Here is a 21,085-nt window from a genome sequence, read left to right on the forward strand (position 1 = left end):
TAGAGAAGGAACTTATGGTTACCACTGGGGAGGGGATAGTTAGGGAGTTTGTGATTGACATGTACACACTGCTATATTTAAAATGGATAACCAACAGGGACCTATTGTAAAGCACAGGGAACTCTGCTCAACATTATGTAACAACCTAAATGGGAAAAGAATTTGAAAAAGAATAGATACAGGAAGGAATTTGAGAAAGAATAGATACACGTATATGTATAACTGAATCACTGCTGTACACCTGAAAGTAACACAACATTGTTAATCAACTATACTCCAATATAAAATAAAAAGTTTTTTTAAATAAATAAATACACAGGCTTGGGATTTCTTTGTAGCACAAATATGACACCTCCATGTTACCCACCCTACCCCCTTGAGCATCATAAGGAGTTAATGATGATCCAGTGAGCAGTATGCATCAGTGAATAACAATCCCATATCTTTATGGAATTGGATTTTTTTGCGTAGAACCTTAATTTTTAATTAAATGGTTGTGGTATGAAGTGCATCACTTCTATGAATGATTTTTTAGTTAACATAATTATCTTTTAAAAAAACAGGAAGAAATAAGTTTAGGTAGCTGATCCTCAAAATTGCACTTGCCTTTTAAGATCATTTTGTGCTTGAGTTTCATTTCAGTTGTTATTTATACAACCATATATATTCTGGTGTAGCAAATTATCTGAACTAGGGTTCTAACCAACTTTAGTTTTTTTTTTTAAAGTAAGATAATACAAAGTATCTAATAACTTAAAATTCACATAACTTCCTGAATTAAGAAAATCTCAAAATTGATGCCTGCCTTTTCATTTTCTTACGAGTATAATTTGAAGAGTAGTTTTAATTTTGGTCAAGTCAAGTTTATCCATTTTAATTTTATAGCTAGTGCTTTTTGTGTCCTAAGAAATCTTTACCTACTGCCAAGGTCATGAAGATATTCTCTTATATTCTCTTCAATTTCATTGATCTGTGTCTTTCTCTCAGTCAGTACCAAACTGCCTTGATTACTGTAGTTATATAGTAGGCCTTAATAGCAGGTGAAGTGATACTTTCACTTTAATCTTCTCTTTCAAGATTGTCTTAACTATTCTAAGGTCTTTGCTTTTCTGTAGAAGTTTTAGAATAAGCTTATCTTTGTTTCCAAAGAACAAAGATAAGCTGGATTTTGTGCTGGATTTTGATAAGAATTGCATTTAATCTATAGATTAGTTTGGAGAGAATTGACATCTTTACTATTTCTGAGTCTTCCAGTGCATGAACACAGTATGTCTCTCCATTTATTTAGGTATTCTTTTATTTCTTTCATCAGCATTTAATAATTTTAAGCATCCTTAAATGTTTTAAGTTTATACCCAAGTATGTCACTTTCTTTGTGTGATTATAAATGATACTATATTTTAAAAATTCAATTTCCATGTGTTTTTTGTTAGTATATGGAAATATGATTAATTTTTATATTTTGATCTGATGTGCTTGCAACCTTGCTGAATTTGCTTAAGAGTCTAAGAGTATTTTTTATAGATTCCTTGGCATTTTCCATGTAGATATGTCATCTGAAAGTAGGAATAGTTTTTATTTCTTCCTTTCCAGTCTGTATGCCTTTTATTTCTTTTTCTTGCTTTATTGACTAAGGTGGTGAAAATGGACATCACTGTCCATTTTGTGTGGACATTTTGTATGATGTAAGCAGTAGGTTTTATCAAATATTTATCAAATTGAGAAAGATCCCCTTTATTCCTGGTTTGCTGAGAGTTTTTTTTTTTTTAATCATGAATGGATGTTGTCTTTGGTTAAATACTTTTTGAGTTCATTGATATCATACTAATTTTTTTTTGTTAACCTGTTGATGTATTGGATGACATTGATTTTCAAATATTGAACCAGCTTTACATACCCAGAATAACTCCCACTTAATTGGTGTGTATAGTTCTTTTTATAATACATTTCTGTATTTAATTTATTAATACTTTCTTGAGGATTTTTATATCTCTGTTCATGAGAGATATTGGTCTGTAGTTTTCTGGTTTTGTACTCTTTGTCTGGTTTTAGAGTCAGAGTAATACTGGCCACATAAAATGAGCTGGGAAGTGTTCCTCCTCTCCTATTTTTCTGAAAGAGACAGTGTAAAAATTCCTCTTAGTACTTCTTTAAGTGTTTGATAGAATTATCCAGTGAAACAATCTGGGTGGACCTGGAAATTTCTCGTTTTTAATTACAGACTCAATTTCTTTAATAGTTATAGGACTATTCAAGTGGGCTATTTTATCTTGGTTGAGTTTTGGTAGTTTGTGGTTTTCAAGGGATTCATCTGTTCTCAGTTAGCAAATTTATTAGTGTGAAGTTGTTTAAGGTATTCCCTTATATCTTTTTAATGACTGCAGAATATGTATTTATATCACCCGTTTCATTTCTTATATTAATTTGTGTTTTCCTTTTTTTAATCTTTGTCAGTCTTGCTAGAGATTTATCAATTTTATTGATCTTGTTAATCCTAGTGAAGGTTTTAATTTCATTGGTTTCTCTTCTTTACTTCCTCCTACTAGCTTTGGATTTATTTTGCTCTTTTTTTTTTTTTTTTTTTTTGGAGGGGGAGGTTAGGGTAGAAACTTAGAGTATTGATTTAAGACCTTTCCTATTTTCTAACTTAAGCATTTAAAGCTATTAATTTCTCTGTCAACACTGCTTTACTATGTCTCAAAATTTTTGATATGTTGTATTTTTATTTTCATTGTTGAAGTTTTTATACCTTTGATACCTTTTATACCTATACTCCTTTTATACCTTTGCTGTCATTCATTTCACTATTCATCTGTTGTAATCATGCTACATTGTTACCTTTATTACGTGAAACAAGTTAATTTTTAGATCAATTGAAAATTATAAAAATAAAAGATTTTACTTAACTTTATTCCTTCTCCAACAACCTTCCTATTTATTTATTTATTCATTTTATTCGGAAGAATGTTTTTATTTTTAAAATTTTTATTGACGTATAGTTGATTTACAATACTACATTAATTTCAGGTGTACAACACAGTGATTCAATTTTTTATAGATTATACTCCATTTAAAGTTATTATAAATACTGGCTATATTCCCTGTACTGTACAATATATCCTTATAGCTTATTTATTTTATACATAGTAGTTTATGCCTCTTAATCCCCTATGTCTATCTTACCCCTTCCCCTTTCCCTCTCACTGGTAATAACTAGTTTGATCTCTATATTTATGAATCTGTTTCTGTTTTGTTATATATATTCTTTGTTTTATTCTTTAGATTCCACATATATGCGATAACACACAGTATTTGTCTTTCTCTGTCTGACTAATTTCACTTAACATAATATTCTCCAGGTCCATCCATGTTGCTGCAAATGGCAGAATTTCATTATTTTTTATGGCTGAATTATATTCCATTCTGTATCTTAGCTATTATAAATAATGCTGCTATGAACATTGGGGTGTATGTATCTTTTCTTGTTTTCTTTGGTTGTATACCCAGGAGTGGAATTGCTGGATCATATGGTAGATCTATTCTTAGTTTTTTGAGGAACCTCCATACTGTTTTCCATAGTGGCTGCACCAATTTACATTCCCACCAGAAGTGTGCTAGGGTTCCCTTTTCTCCACATCCTTGCCAACATTTGTTATTTGTAGACGTTTCGATGATAGCTGTTCTGACAGATGTGAGGTGCTATCTCATTTTGGTTTTGATTTGCATTTCTCTGATGATTAGCAATGTTGAACATCTTTTCATGTGCCTATTAACCATCTGTATATCTTCTTTTGAAAACTGCCCATTCATGTTTTCTGCCCATTGTTTAATCAGGTTGTTTGGTTTTTGTTTTTGTTGTTTGTTTTTGATACTAAGTTGTGTGAGCTGTTTATATATTTTGGGTATTAACCCCTTATTGGTCATATCATTAGCAAATATTTTCTCCAATTCAGTAGGTTGTCTTTTCATTATGTTGATAGTTTCATTTGCTGTGCAAAAGCTTTTAAGTTTAAGTAGGTCCCATATGTTTATTTTTGCTTTTGTTTCCTTTGCCTTAAGAGACAGATCCAAAAAAAATGTTGCTACAATTTATGTCAAAAGTGTTCTGCCTATGTTTTCTTCTAGGAGTTTTATGGTTTCCAGTCTTAAATTTAGATCTTTAATCCATTTTGAGTTTATTTCTGTATATGGGGTGAGGAAATGTTCTAATCTCATTCCTTTACATGTAGCTGTCAGTTTTTCCAGCACCACTTACTGAAGAGACTGTCTTTTCTCCATTGCATACTCTTGCCTCCTTTGTCATAGATTAATTGACCATAAGTGCATGGGTTTATATCTGGGCTTTCTATTCTGTTCCATTGATCTATGTGTCTGTTTTCGTGCCAATACCATACTGTTTTGATGACTGTAGTTTTGTAGTATAGTTTGAAGTCAGGAAGCATCCAGCTTTGTTCTTTTTTCTCAAGATTGTTTTGGCAGTTCAGGGTCTTTTGTGGTCATACTGAGTGAAGTAAGTCAGACAGAGAAAGACAAATACCATATTTCACTTATATGTGGAATCTAAAAAAAGGGCACAAGTGAACTTATTTACAAAACAGAAGTAGAGTCACAGATGTAGAAAACAAACTTATGGTTACCAGGGGGTAAGGGGGGAGGGATAAATTGGGAGATTGGAATTGACATATATATCCTACTATATATAAAACAGATAACTAGTAAGGACCTACTGTATAAATGTGAATGGATTCAATTCCTCAAGAGATTCTTATGTCTTAAGTTGTGTTAAGGCAGAGAGAGGGAGGGAGAGAGGGAGAGAGAGAGAAGGTGAAAGCAAGAGAGGAAAGAATACCTTAAGACAAAATTACTTAAACTTTTGAAGACAAAAAGCTAAATTACACCAAAACAAGACAAACAAACAAGGTGGGAATGGCAGTATTATTATTGACAAACTAAAATTCAAGTTGAAAAGTATTAAATGAAAAAAATAGATTAAAAAAGTAAATTTTAGAATTATTTGTTCTAGTTCTGTGAAAAATGTTCTGGGTATTTTGATAAGGATAACATTAAATCTGTAGATTGCCTTGGGTAGTATGGACGTTTTAACAGTATTAATTCTTCCAATCCATGAAAAGAGGGTATCTTTTATATGTATCATCTTCAATTTCCTTCATCAATGTCTTGTAGAGTATAAGTCTTTCACCCTCTTGGTTAAATATATTTCTAGGCATTTTATTCTTTTTGATGCAATTGTAGAAGAGATTGTTTTCTTGAATTCTCTTTCTGATAATCCATTATTAGTATCGATAAGCAACATATTTCTGTATATTCATCTTGTATCCTGCAACTTTACTGAATTCATTTATTCTAATTTTGTGTGTGTGTGGAGATTTTAGAATTTTCTATATATAGTATCATGTCATCCCTAGTTTTATTTAGATCTGAATTTTTTCTTTTTTTTGCGGTACGCAGGCCTCTCACCGTTGTGACCTCTCCCATTGCGGAGCACAGGCTCCAGATGCGCAAGCTCAGTGGCCATGGCTCACGGGCCCAGCTGCTCCGCAGCATGTGGGATCTTCCTGGACCGGGGCACGAACCCATGTCCCCTGCATCGGCAGGCAGACTCTCAACCACTGCGCCACCAGGGAAGCCCTAGATCTGAATTTTTTACCTATACCCTATCCTCTCCCTGAAGAACTCCTTTCAACCTTTCTTGCAGGACAAGTTCGCTGGCAATGAATTCCCTTAGTTCTCAGTTTGTTTGAAAAATTCTTTATACTCCTTTACTTTTGTAGGATAATTTCACTGGATATAAAATTCTAGGTTAGTGATTTTTTTTTTCTTTGAGCACACTAAATATCTCACTCCACTCTCTTCTTGCTTGCATGGTTCTAATAAGAAGTCTACTGTGTCTTATACTTGTTCCTCTATAGGTAACGTTTTTTTCTCCTCTGGCTTTTTTCTAAGATTTCCTTTTTCTTTGGTTTTCTCCAGTTTGATATTTCTTTTTTTTTTTTCATTGAAGTATAGGTGACTTACAATGTTGCTATACAGAAAGTGATTTTCAGTTTTATATATATATATATATATATATGTGTGTGTGTGTGTGTGTGTGTGTATGTGTGTATATATATATATATATATATATATATATATATATATTCTTTTCTATATTCTTTTCCATTATGGTTTTCACAGGATTATGAATATAGTTCCCTGTGCTATGTGGTAGGACCTTGTTGTTTGTCCATTCTATATTTACTAATTTGCATCTGCTGACTACAAACTCCCAATCCATCCCTCTTCCACTCTCTTCTCCTTTGGCAGCCACATATCTGTTCTCTATGTCTGTGAGTCTGTTCTGTTTCATAGATATGTACATTTGTGTCATATTTTAGATTCCACATATAAGTGATAGAATATAATATTTCTTATGTGTAGTGTTTTTGTTTTTGATTTTTATCCTGCTTAGTGTTGTTAAGTTTCTGGATCTGTCATTAATTTTGTAAAGTCCTTAACCATTATTACTTCAAATTCTTCTCTTCTTCTCTTTTATCTCCTTTTCTTTCTAGTATTCTAATTATGCATATCTTGCACCATTAGAAATTGTCCCACAGATCGCGGATTTTCTGTTCTATTTTTTTTTAATTCCCTATGATAATTCTAACATCTCTGTCATATCTGAGTCTGGTTCTGAGGTTTTCTTTGTCTCTTCAGCATGTGCTTTTTCTTGCCTTTTGGCATCTCTTGTAATTTTTTGTTGAAAGACAGACATATTGGGTAATAAGAACTGAGCTAAATAGGCATTTAGTATGAGATTTTATTTTAATCTGGCTAGGAGCTGAGCTCTGTTTTATGTTTGTTGTAGTAGGTACTAGAGGCTTCAGATTGAAATTCAGATTCCTTTAGTGTCCTTTTATGATTCTCCTTGCTTAACTTTGGGCTTCCCTGTATACTCCTCAGAGAGCCTGCATCTTGCAGCTGTTTTTGTTTTTAAATGCAAAATTTTAATGGGAATGCATTTATCTCATAACATTCTTCATTCTCTCCTATTTTCTCATGACTTTTCTTCCATACTCCTGTATAGTTTAAAAACTAGATCCTCACCTCAATATCCTGTCAAGCCCAGGCTGCACTGTTGGTAAATGAGCTTTAGGAGCATGGTGAGCCCCCTTCCCCCAGCACCCTCAGGACTGCCCACTGCACCCCCTGCAGGCCCCTGGGTGGGCCCAGTAAGATGAACCCAAGGTTTAACAGTGCTGGGATTTTATTTATTTTGCTTTTTTATTTTTATTAATTAATTTATTTTAAAATTGTATTTTAGAGTATGGTTGATTTACAATGTTGTGTTAATTTCAGGTGTACAGCAGAGTGATTCATTTATACATATACATATTTCCATTCTTTTTCAGATTCTTTTCCCATATAGGTTATTACAGAATATTGAGTAGTTTCTTGTGCTATATAGTAGATCCTTGTTGTTATCTATTTTATATACAGCAGTGTGTATTTGTTATTCCTAATTTATCCCTCCCCACCACGTTTCCCCTTTGGTAACCATAAGTTTGTTTTCAATGTCTGTGAGTCTGTTTTGTAAACAAGTTCATTTGTATCATTTCTTTTAGATTCCACATATAAGTGATGTCATATGATATTTGTCTTTCTCTGTCTGACTTACTTCACTTAGTATGATAACCTTTAAGTCCATCCATATTGCTGCAAATGGCATTATTTCATTCTTTTTTATGGCTGAGTAATATTCCATTGTATATATGTAGTACATCTTCTTTATCCATTCCTCTGTTGATGGACATTTAGGTTGCTTCCATATCTTGGCTGTTGTAGACAGTGCTGCAATGAACACTGGGGTCCATATATCTTTTCGAACTACGGTTTTCTCCAGATATATGCCCAGGAGTGGGATTGCTAGATCATATGGTAGTTCTATTTTTAGTTTTTTAAGGAACCTCCATGCTGTTCTCCATAGTGGTTGCACCAATTTACATTCCCACCAACAGTGTAGGAAGGTTCCGTTTTCTCCACACCCTCTCCAGCATTTATTGTGTGTAGACATTTTGATGATGGCTCTTCTGACTGGTGTGAGGTGGTACCTCATTGTAGTTTTGATTTTCATTTCTCCAATAATTAGTGATGTTGAGCATCTTTTCATGTGCTTTTTGGCCATCTGTTTGTCTTCTTTGGAGAAATGTTTATTTAGATCTTCTGCCTGTTTTTGATTGGGTTATTTGTTTTTTGATATAGAGCTGCATGAGCTGTTTGTATATTTTGGAGATTAATCTCTTGTCAGTTGCTTTGTTTGCAGATATTTTCTCCCATTCTATGGGTAGTCTTTTCATTTTGTTTATGGTTTCCTTTGCTGTGCAAAAGCTTTTAAGTTTAATTAGGCCCCATTTGTTTATTTTTATTTTCATTACTCTTAGGAGGTGGATGCAAAAAATACTGATGCGATTTATGTCAAAGAGTGTTCTGCCTATGTTTTCTTCTAAGAGTTTTATAGTATCCGGCCTTACATTTAGGTCTTTAATCCATTTTGAGTTTAGTTTTGTGTAGGGTGTTAGAGAATGTTCTAATTTCTTTCTTTTCTTTTTTTTTTTTTTTTTCATGTAGCTGTTTAGTTTTCCCAGCACCACTTATTGAAGAGACTGTCTTTTCTCCATTGTATATTCTTGCCTCCTTTGTCATAGATTAATTGACTATAGGTGCGTGAGTTTATTTCTGGGTTTTCTGTCCTATTCTGTTGATCTATATTTCTGTTTTTGTGCCAGTACCATACTGTTTTGATGACTATAGCTTTGTATTATAATCTGAAGTCAGGGAGCCTGATTCCTCGAGCTCCATTTTTCTTTCTCAGGATTCCTTTGGCTATTCGGGGTCTTTTGTGTTTCTATACAAATTTTAAATTTTTTTGTTCTCGTTCTGTGAAAAATGTCATTGGTAATTTGATAGGGATTTCATTGAATCTGTAAACTGCCTTGGATAGAATTGTCATTTTGACAATATTGATTCTTCCAATCCAAGAACATGGCATATCTTTCCATCTATTTGTGTCATCTTCAGTTTCTTTCATCAGTGTCTTACAGTTTTCAGAGTATAGGTCTTTTGCCTCCTTAGGTAGGTTTATTCCTAGGTATTTCATTCTTTTTCATGCAGTGGTAAATGGGATTGTTTCCTTAATTTCTCTTTCTGATCTTTCATTGTTAGTGTATAGGAATGCAAGAGATTTCTGTGTATCAATTTTATCTGTAATCCACTGTCCTTATTCTGGAGGCCATTTACTCTGGTGGTAAATGAGGGAGGAAAATGTTCTAAATTTTATGATTATATCATTATTTTAGTGGGCCTGTATTTCTAGGCTGTGACCTTCATAAATTTTTCTCATCTTGCATAGTTTGCTTTCCCCTCTTAGGTGGGATGGGCAGGCTAAAGGGGGCTAGGGTGGGAAGAATGCCCTTCCACACCTGGGATAAGGCTCTGGTAAACTTTCTCTGGAGAACTGTCCTTTGTTATGGAGGATGCTCTGGACATGTTACGTAATGACTACTCTTTTTCTCTTCCTGAATGAGCAACAAGGGGATCTTTTACGGATTTTCACCATGATAGCCTGTAGGGTTTCTGTAGGTAAAACCTAAGAATGTGTGTATCACCCTAACATTGCAGCCTCAGGAGTATCTCACTCTCAGTCTTGTCCACACTCAGCCTCCAGCAATTCTAGCATCTTCTATCCAGGTAAGCAAGTCTCAGCTGTGACTCTGGAGGTACCTGTCTCACCAGATTTTGAAGTTGCAGTTTGCCCTATGACCTCAGTTCTCTGGTGAGTGGAGAAAAGTTGTTGATTTTCAATTTGTTCAGCTTGTTCTTGTTGTAAGAACAGGAGTGAGGACTTCTAGGCTCTTTATGTCAGAGATGAAACCAGATGTGTTCTCTGTATATAATTTCAATTCTTTCAAATTTGTGAGGCTTGTTCTTTGGCACAGAATATAGTCTGTCCTGGTGAATATTCCATGGGCTTTTAGGAAAAAAAAAAGTGTACTTTGTTGCCTTTGGGTGGAGTGTTTTGTATATGTCAATTAGATTCTTTGGTTCATTGAGTTGTTCAGTTCTTCTACACCTGTGCTGATTTTCTGTCTGGTAGTTCTGTCAGTTGCTAAGAGTAAAGAAGTTGAAGTTCCCACTCTAATTGTGAGTTTATCTATTTCTCCTTTTAGTGCTATTTTTTAACAGCTTTATTGAGACAATTTACATATCATACAATTCACCCATTTAAAGTATACAAATCAGCAGTTTGTACTGTAGTCACAGATAACATGCAACTAATACCACAGACAATTTTAGAACGTTTTTCTCACCCTAAGAGAAACCTTGTACCCTTTATCTATCACCTCTCTCTTTCCCCATACCTAGCCCTAAGCAACTAGTTATTTACTTTCGATAGAAATTGATGGATTTCTCTGTCCTAATCCTTTGGATAGGGATAACAGGCTTTTCTTGGAGTTTTTTGGGGGGGGGGGTTGTTTTTTTTGTTGTGTTTTGTTTTCTTTTCTTTTGGTTTTTTGACTCTGCCTGTTGGTGGTTCTGGGTTGGAAGTTCCTACAGCATCCTATCTGAAGTATATGGGAGGCAATAAGGAAGCCTCGGGAGTTTACCATTGCTGTGTTGCTTCTCAAGTCCCAGGATCATAGTCTGTCTATCTTCATTATGTCTTTCAGAGTCTTCCAATGCTTGTTTGTTGTATTATGACCAGGGTGTTTTAGTTGTAAGAGAAAGAACCTTGGAAGATTGGGGCTCCCAAAATGTGTTTTGCCTCCAAAATCCAAAGGGACCCACAAGTGTGTATCTGTTTCTTCAAGTGGACAGTTCTGGATGTAACTCTTCTTTTCTGTTTGAAACTTTACCAATGTAGCAGACACCTGAGCTTTTGCAGGCTTTCTCTCTCACCTCTAGTAGGCATGTGTCATATTAAGTATCAGGTGTGCTTGCTACTTCCAGTTTGACTTCCCCTCACCAATACATATATTAATGTCTTAGTGAAGGGACTGTCTTCCTGACCCTCCCAGAGGTTTCCAGGTGGTGGCTAAGCAGGTTAGGCCACATTGGATCCACTTCAACATTCCCATTTCTCTAAGCCTTTGATCTCCTCCCTCTAGACTGTGCAGTGGAAGTTCTAGCATCTCTGTCTCATTGACTGTAGGCCTCTACTGAAGCAAGACTTCTATTAACCATTATAGGTACTCATACTAACACATTAAATGCTGAGGCCTCGTGAAACACCCTTCTTGGCCTGATCCAACCTTAGACTTATTCTCACTGGCTAATGTATTATACTTAGACTCCATTTCCATGCTTACTCTCCAGATTTCTGCAAATAAAATTTGACAAGATTCTACAACTCCTTCATGTACATAATCTCTCCCAGGAGCAGCCCTTGCAATTAACTCTCTGAATCATGCTGGGATTTTGCTCTCTCTGTGGCCCTAGAGGCAGTGAGTATTGTTCCTGCCTGAAGAAGATAGGAATTTCCTTTTTAGGTAACCACACCAGATGAAGTCAGTGAAATCTTTTTATTCAAGTGAATGCTTGTTTTCTTAGATAGTAAGAAGGGCTGTTTCTGATGTGAAGAAATGTTTAGAGATATTAGAGGTTTAAGGTCCTTAGCTTTGTGTCTACACAAAGGTTTCCATCTCAATTCTTAAGTCCTCACCCCTTCCCACAAGAACCTTTACCTTAGCGTAAGAGACTTAGCATAAGTATACTTTTACCTGGTATGTGATTCTGCAGCCTGTACATTCAGGCCTCAGGCATGTCCCTCCCACAGCTTCATAAAATAAGAATTCCTTTAAAGCCACCATAGAAACTTTCTGATTCTCTACCTATGCCTTGAGTTGAGAGTTCAAGAAGGCACTAAGCTTATCTTTTTTTTTTTTTTTTTTGGAAGGGGGTTGGGATTTGGGGAAATCTTTTAAAGCAGTCAAAAGAAGCCATCTCCCTCCACAATCTTTGAATTCACCATGATGCCACAGCAGTCAAGTGCCACAGCACTTGAACTCCCAGTGCCTTACCCTCCACTGGCAGTCTTAGTGATAATTTGAGTAATTGTGATACCACAACTTCGAGTAATCAGTGATGTCCCATTTTTCCCTGGTAATGAGGTCATTCATGCACTTACCAACCCAATCCCAGAATCCCACTTTGATGGACTGTTTCCTTAGACTACTCCCTACTAAATCAATCAGGGTACTGGCTGGAAAACACACAGAAGCTGGGATTTTGAAGAGAAATTAATGGAGAAGGACTATTTACAGAAGTTCAGGCAGGGTTCAGAGCACCCACAAGGATGATAAAGTACCTGGGAACTTACAGCAGTAGGAAGGTTTACCGTTCTTTATCTTTTAGCATGAAGGACAAAGGAAGATCTGGAGGCTGTTGAGACTTAGAACCAACAGGAGGGGTTGCCCAATAAAAGCTCTGGTCAGAGATGTAGAGATGGAGTGGGATAGAAATAGTCAACCTTTCCATAAAAGCAATGAAAAAACTGGCAAAACTTGTCAGAATTGAATTTTTCAGAACTCTGGAAATTAACAAAAGGCTTACAGCAATCCAGAGTGCATTTATTCAAGAAAAGTGACTGAATCTCAAAAAGAACAGAGACCTTTGTGATATTTTAACCTATAGTCCCAACTTCTAGTCTTAACCTTGAAAACCAAGAATCTGCTATCACAGTTAAAACCAGCAGCTGGGCAACAATTGGAAAGGGGTGGAAGGAAGTTGGAGCATCTTCAAAAGGTGTTTCACTGAAAAACCCTACTTGCAAGCCTGTCTTTATTTCCTCAGTCAGAGATCACCAGTGCAAAAAGCCTCTTCTCTGAGGGTATTTGTCAAAAATTGTCAAAACAATTATAGGCAATTGCTTAACTTCACAGATGCCTGAGGCAGTGGGTAGCTGTTGGGGCAAACAATAGACTAAGGTTTCCACTGGGGCTTTGAAAAGCACTAACATATTCCTAGGAGTATGTAAGGTCATGTGCATGCAAAAGGATGTGAGCATGCTCAGAAAAGACCCAAGAAGGCCCTGAGCTCTCACCTCTGCTTGCAGGAAGTGAGACTCTGTGCAAGCAGGAAGTGAAGGCTAAGGCAGAGTTGTCAACTGCCTGGTTGAGTGTGACTGGAGCCTAGTGAGAACTAGAGCCATACAGGAGGGTCCATCCAGGGGAGCTAGCTGGAACCAGTTGGTAAGGGAATCCTGGATTAGTACAAAAATCTAAGGCAAGAGAACCCATAGAAGTAGGTCTAGCTCTTGCCTTGAGATCTTTGATCATCCAAGATGAAATAATGGCAAAGCCTCTTTTGGAGGATCGTGGTGGCCCAGGGAAAAATAAAGCCCACGGAGAAACAAAATTATCAATGGTTGCCAGAGACTTGTCAGGGGGTTTAGGGGATGGGGGTTGGCTGCAAGTGGACACAAGGAACATTTGGGGATATGAGAAGTATTTTATATCTTGATGGTGGTGTTAGTTAAATAATTGCATATATTTCAAAACTCATTCAACTGTACACTTAAAATGGGTGAATTTTATTCTATGTTTTTCTGTAACTATACCGCTATTAACTAGACTTTTTATAAAAAAAAGAAGAAAAAGAAAATATTCAACTTTTCTCTCTTCCTGCCCTTTACCCTCCTGCTATACCTCCCTTGTCCTAATTCAGCCTGAAACCAGCTATCAGGCAGCCTTGGAGGTTGGGTCTGTAGAGGTCACCTTGTTGGATTACAGAGAAAGGCAAAGACTGAGTTGAGGGGTGGAGAAAAGAGAAAACAGTCAGCACAGGGGTCCTGTGAAAACAACAGTAGATTAATCTCTCCTCACCAGAGGATAGCACTTCTGGTGGGAAAACAAGGCATCCAACAACTGGAGCTGCCCAGATTGGGATCGGAGGGCTCATGACTCGCTGCAGAAATATGCCAAGCAGGAGTCTGAGATGGGTTTCCTCTGTTGTGTGGGAGAAGACCCTCAAACTACATGATTCAGATTCTGAAATTACCTCTGTAAGCAATCTGTGGGCATACATTTGTAGGATAAATTCCTTAAAATTATGTTTTTTAAGCTCTTCGATATATATGTGTTCTAGCTAAATTGGTGACTTTTTCTTAGAAAAAGTGACTTTTATAACGTATTTCAAATTCTGTCATTGCACTGGTTCTAGTAAGCCGAATTCAGACTGTAACATGGAAAAAGCTTACTTTTCCTTTGCTGCTAACATAGGGATGTTGCGTCATCTGAAAACTGCTAATAAAATAAGCACACACATACCTCACCTGATTCCAGTGCTCAGTTTTAAAAGGAATTTATATTTCTGTTGTGTACTCTGTTGACCATCCTAATCCTTTATTTTAACAAAGGAAAAGACTGTCTCTAATGGAAAGAATTCTGAGACTTTCCTTTTGAACTCACAGTGTCCTTCTCCCCCTCTTTCCCCTTCCAGGAGGACAACTGTGAGTTTTGTGGCTTACTGCTGCTCCACCCAGTGTCTGCAGACTTTTGACCTACTGAGTTGATAAACACTCAAGAGCCTCAGGAGTGTTGCCAGCTTGACACTGCAGTTGCCTGCATATCGCACAGTGTGACAGAGGGACAGGAGAGTCCAGCCAGGCCCAACAGGCCCTTCCGATCTGTCCTGTCACGCTTGGGGACTGCAGGACTCTGGAAATGTCATGATCGAGCTTCAGAGCTGAAATGCCTTCACCCTTCCCCCAAGTTGGAATATATCCTTCCCCAAATTAAGAACCCTTTGTCTTCCGTGTTTTTCTTTTATGTCAGCGAGTCTCTTATGCAGACTATTTAGTTTGATGTGCCTCCCCGAATCTAATTTAGAGCAAGTTTAAGCTCCCTGAAGAACTGTAATTTGATAATATAACCAAATTAACTTTTGAACACACATACTTTCAGTGGTATCTGTAATCTTCTCATCTCTCTTTCTTTCCCCAGAGAATTATTCCCCAGAGGTTATTCTCCATGTTTTTAACAAATTTCAGTAAACCCTGTGACCTCAATAGTATTGAATAGCAGTGGGGGGGGAGGGGGGGCGGGTGCCTGAGTTGGCTTCCAAGTTAGACTCCAGTAGGGGCTTCATGAGGGTCCTGGCACATACCCTCTGGAAAGTTACAACCTTGTTTATAAAGTTTTGCAACATATTAAGAGACTTTTGTGAGGGGGTTTTAAAAATAAAACTGTAGATTATAAATGAAATACACACTTATTTTGAAAAACTACAGAAAAATAATTTTTGAATTTTTAATTTCCTGATAAGATTTTTTTATATGAGAAGAGGGACATATGAGGCTTTAAAAGATCTGATCCTTTTCTTTCTAGACTTAAACATTTTCTGGCTACTGAGAAAGGGAGAGAAAAAAACACATTAATATATGATCTCTGGTGTTTTTTGTTAGATGGGTTATGGTTAAATTTATATTGACTTTGAAATATTTTTGTTACATATGACAAACAGGCTTCAGCTACTTCTGCTACTAGTTTTTAGCAAGGTGATTCTAAGTACAGCCTGTGCACATTTATTTAAATACCTGGTGCATTAGATCATCTTCATTTTGACCTTAGGTTTCTTATGTACTTGACACACTGTTGTCCAGATAACATTGAGAAAACACAGGAAAAAGCAGGTCCAAATTCAGCCTTGGACTTTTGCAAAAAGGCCATAAATGGAAAGTGTGAGATTATGCTCTGACATAAGATAATGCTCTTAATGGAGGACTCACATACTTGCTCTTCCTTTGAAAGGATGGCATTTTAATATTGCTTTGCTGCCAGATGTTCATCTGGTTACTGTGAAGTGATTCTTTTTTTTACTTTTTTAAAAAAGTTTAATTATACATAGTTTTCTCTGAGACAGGACTAAAAGGGAACCAAGAAGTTTTACTTGGTAGGAAAATTATTTTCAAAAAATTTCAGACTTGTCAAAAATTTGGTTTATGGAATTTTATTAGCTGCCCTAAATCTGTAATGCTAGGCTCTAACAGTGCTAAAAATCCTACATAGTTACTGACAAATGTGTGATCTTTTCACAGTCACACCACCTGCTGCCTGGAAAGCAGACTATCCACATAGAATGGTGAAGGCAGAACATTATCAACTGTATTTCCACTGTTCTTACTTCCTCTTGTCCCTTTCATAACTTGGCCTCTTCAGCCTTAATATTTCAAAGGCTTATGGTATAATAGAAACTGAAGATCTATATCAAAATGTAACACTTCTTTCATCCTTTGGAATAATTGAAGTTTTAGTGTAACCCCTCCATGTATATAAATTGGGAGGTGAAAAATGTGGCATGAAATTTCACAAATGTGGTTCAGGCCTATGTGGCTGCTACCTATCATTTAAGTGACAGTAATATGTTTCAACATCTTTCTACTTTACCCTCTACAATCATATGTCTTAAAATGGAACTATGAAATTTGCTAACCTGATATTCAGGATTCTGTTGAGATAAGGATATGTAATACTTTTAACTTGTTTGAAATTTTACAAAGACACTTACAATCCAAACAGCCTCTGTACAAGCAATGTGTGTTGAACACCAGCAGTGGGCTAGGCAGACAACCTTTGGGTGGCCTCAGCCTTAATCCTTGATGCAGCACCCAGCTTAATTGATGAGAAATGGAACTTATAATTTGGCTTCTTTGGTGCTGTTCATTATAAAAATTTTGTACTGGATTCACTGATGTCTTTTGATATTATAAAGAAGTGTTGTAGACTGGAGAAGATTTGCCTACAGTCTAAATATTTAATTGTGTCCAGAGCTTTGCAGAAAATTCTAAAGTTACTATATATATGTTTTCTTGAGCAATGGTTATACTAGGTAGAGAAATAATTCATGCAATTATAATAATGCCCAAAAAAGTGAGTTATTTGGAAAATACAGTCTGTTCAGGTAAGTTTTCATCAGTAATCTGATATGTGATTAATGGTAAATTTTAAAATACAGGATACCCTGTTGGGCATAGGCCTTCTTATGATATAGTACAAGGGGGGGGGGGGGGTCCATTTAAAGTGGATTACCCTATCAGTGTTCTTCAAAATGCCCAATTGTTATCATACCAAAATCTTCAATTACATAACATTGTGTAGATGAATGAAATGTTGCATCTTCAATGAATAAAATATATATTTTGAGCACACTTTAACATTTTTTAAAATGATCAATACAAAAGAGTCCTGGCTAGTGGAGGATACATTTTGGTTAATAGAAAAGAATGATGAACTGCTTTGTTACCTGGCCCTCCTTTCTGGAAAAGCAAGGTCTGCATTAAACATCTTTTAGTCAATGTACTCAACACTCACTAAAACCTTTCACACTGGCTTGTCTGCCTAGTTTAAGGTACCTCTCACTTTTCTTCCACATTAAGCATTAAGAATTAAAATGTTTACAGTCTAAGAAAAAAGCCTTCAATACCAGTCAGCTTACGAGGTTTGCACAGTTTTCCCTAAAATATATACCTATTTTGTCATCTCTTTCAAAGCCAATTTTAGAAATCATTAATAGTAAAATTAGGTTTCTGTTCCCTGAATTGAAAAATCAAACATGTTCATCTTAAACACGATACATTGCTTCAGGAGAAATCAAAACATTTTTATTCAAATGATTTATGAACATGGATTCCTAACTAATGCAACCTGATGTAATTAAATATTGAGATGTAAATTCATTTCATAGACTTGTAATATTATTTAAAAATAAGGAATCTTGTTTTAAAATGTATCCTTATATAACCCTGGACATTTTATTATGATTTTATTATTTTTGTGGTTTCCAGCAACTATTGTTTGCTCCTAATGAGGCTCTTCTACATTTCTCCAGGAATTAAGTGAATATCTTGCCTTCTCTTAAACTGATGGGATTTTTATAAGTCCGTATTCTTGAAGATAACTACATGTCTATCTAAAAATCATTCAAATTTCATTATCCCTACCCAGGAAGTACCTCCCTGTGCTATTAGCCAATAGATCTGAAAGTGATGCAAGTGTCTCTAGTAAAGGAATTGATCATAGCTGAGTGAATGCTATCCTTGGTCAGGAAAAGAGATTGCTTTACAGCCTAGGATATTCTCTTTGAAGCATGACTATATGGTCCCTTGTACATCAGAGACAGAAATGTACTGGCAGTCCAGTGTGGTGGCTGGACAGAAGGTGGAGCATTTGGAGGTCATTTCTATATGTAATTAAGAGACTTGCAAGGGTTGGCCAGGTTTCTGCGCCCCCCCCTCCCCCAATTCATCTTACAGCAGAGTGTGGATTATGCTTTTTACCTGTCAGGTTTTGCTTCTCATAGCAATTTTGAGACTATAGTAATCCAAGATCATTCTTTCTTTCCTTCCTCCCTCCCTCCCTCCCTCCCTCCCTTCCTCTCTCCCTCCTTTCTTTCCTTCTTTCTTTTTTATAGAATGAAAAAATTTTCTAATACTCTGAGTCTGCCTACTGAAACATTTTGGCACCATTCATTTGTAGTGTGGACATTTTCTATAATTCATACTATATCCCGTTTAGTTGTTCTCACAGATACTGCTGTTTATAGAATAGTTGAGCTTGAACCATGCGAATGCCTAGAAATGTCAATGGTGGTGGCTTTATTGTTTTAACCAGATTCATTTTGCTAAGAAAAATAAAAGGACATTAAATACTTAAAGCCAGCCAGAATGGGGGAATAAGGACTTCTGAAAATTCTCCTCTCCATAAAGACAAGGAGAAAATTTGCAAAGATTATCAGAATCAACTTTTTTCAGAACTCTGGAAATTAACCTCATAGCAACCCAAGGAATATTTATGCAAGAGAAATAGCTGAATCTCAGTAAGAACAGTAAGCTTTGTGGCATTTTAACTAGTCCTATTTCCATTCCCCCTGCCCATTTCCAGCTCTGCTTATCCTTGAAAACCAACAGTCCGTAATGTAGAAGCCACTGGGAGGGGCAGAGTGGGGTTGGAGCTTCTTCAAAGCCTCATTCCCAGAGAACTGTCTGGTGGTTCCCTGGAAGACCTCACTTGCAAGGCTGTCTTTATTTTTCTGATCAGAGCTTGCCTGGTATGAAAAGCCTTTTACACAGGGAAAAAAAAAAATTTAATGAAAAAAAAAAATCAGAAGCAGTTGTGGCTGCCTGAAGTAGTGAATAAACATTGGAGCAAACAACAGGCTAACCATAAACTTAAAAAAGGAAAAGCTGAGGAATGAGATATTCATAGAGGCTTTGGAAATGCTCTGCCATTCCTGGGAATTTAGATGGTCATGTGCATGCACATGCCAAAGACGTTGCTCAAGCCAAGGATTGTTACTCCTGTTCAGGAAAGACCTGGGAACCTCCTAAACTGCCACCTTAGGTTGATCTTGATGATCTGCCCAAGCAGAAATTGAAGGTGAAGGCAGAGCTGTCAACTTCCTGGCTGAGTGTTGAAGTGTGTCCCAACATGCACACAAAGCCGTCAGCAAAGACCGTGAGAGTTAACTGGTTTCAGGTGTTTAAGGAAATACCTGTCCAATCATTAGTTCACTAAGAAACTATCTGAGCAAGACTTCAGTGTCTATCTAATAGACTTTAAAGAATTAGTTCATATGACTTGCTAGATAAACAAAAACTAGCAACTACATCAAAACCTTGGCAAAGGGGTTAGTAAATCTAATTCCACAGTTATCCTATTATTTAAAATGTCCAGGGCTTCCCTGGTGGCGCAGTGGTTGGGAGTCCACCTACCGATGCAGGGGATGCGGGTTCGTGCCCCGGTCCAGGAAGATCTCACATGCCGCGGAGCGGCTGGTCCCGTGAGCCATGGCCGCTGAGCCTGCGCGTCTGGAGCCTGTGCTCCGCAATGGGAGAGGCCACAGCAGTGAGAGGCCCGCATACCACCAAAAAAAAAAGTTTTCCTCAGAAAATTATGAGACATGTAAAGAAATAAGTATGTCCCATACACAGTGGAAAAAGTCAATAAACTGTACTTGAGGAAGTCCAAACATTGGAATTTGCAGGCAGAGACTTTAAAATCGGCTATTTAAAATATATTCAAATAACTAAAGTATGAAAATGATGTCTAACCGAATAGAAAGCATCAATAAAAGATAGGAATTATTTAAAAGTAACCATATATAAATTGTAGAGTTTAAATATAATAACTGAAATGAAAAATTCCCTAGAGATGCCCAACATCATCTGCCTGCCATTGAGCAGGCAGAAGAAAGAATCAGCAAACTTGAATATAAATCAATTGAGATTATCCAGGCTGAGGAACAGAAAGAAAAGAGAATGAAGAAAAATTAATAGAGCCTCAGAAACTCATGGGATACTATTAAGTGCACCAACATATGCATAATGGGAGTCCAATAAGGGGAGAAGAGAAAAAGAATATTTGAAAAAATAATAACCAAAGACTTCAAACTTTGATGAAAAATATTAATTTACATACCCAAGAAGCTCAATAAGACTGAAGCAGGATAAACTCAAATTCATGCCTGGACATATAATCATACTGTCCAAAGATAAAGACAAGGAGAATATCTTGAAAGCAGCGAGGGAGAATTGACTCAGATGCAAGGAATTCCCATCAGAAACTGTGGAGGCCAGAAGGCGGTGGGATGACATATTTGAAGTGCTGAAGTAAATGACTATCAAACAAGAATTTTGTATCCCCAAAACAATCCTTTGAAAATGAAAAAGAAATTAAGGCACTCCCAGATAAATAAAAACAAAATTCATCATTAGCAAGCCTGCCCTACAAGAAATAATTAAACAGAGTCCTTCAGGCTGCAATAAAAGGACAATAGACAGTAACTCAAATCCACATGAAGAAATAAAGAGCGATGATATTTACATAGGTAAATATGAAAGACCATAAATGCATTTTTTGTTCATAACTTTTTTACTCCTATCTGATTTAAGAGGCAACTCCATTAAAAAATTATAAATCTGTATTGATGGTCACAAAGTGAAAAAACACAGAATCTGTGTGACAATAACTGTACAAAGGAAGGGGGAGGGAACAAACCTATATGGGAACAAAATTTTTGTATACTACTGAAATTA

General features: G+C 36.3%; 1 protein-coding gene across 2 annotated transcripts in view; it reads left to right on the forward strand.

Moving 5' to 3' along the window:
• Positions 1–15,053, forward strand: part of LRRC28 (leucine rich repeat containing 28) — a 183,678-nt gene extending 168,625 nt beyond the window's left edge. For both annotated transcript variants that reach the window (XM_079907365.1, XM_079907366.1), the window contains one exon: positions 14,494–15,053. In XM_079907365.1, coding sequence (XP_079763491.1) covers positions 14,494–14,566 — 73 coding nt within the window. In that variant the 3' untranslated portion in view covers positions 14,567–15,053. The remainder of the gene's footprint in view (positions 1–14,493) is intronic.
• The last annotated feature ends 6,032 nt before the right edge of the window (positions 15,054–21,085 follow it).

This window comes from Stenella coeruleoalba (assembly GCF_951394435.1).
Source record: "Stenella coeruleoalba genome assembly, chromosome: 2".
In the NCBI taxonomy this organism is placed as follows: domain Eukaryota; kingdom Metazoa; phylum Chordata; class Mammalia; order Artiodactyla; family Delphinidae; genus Stenella; species Stenella coeruleoalba.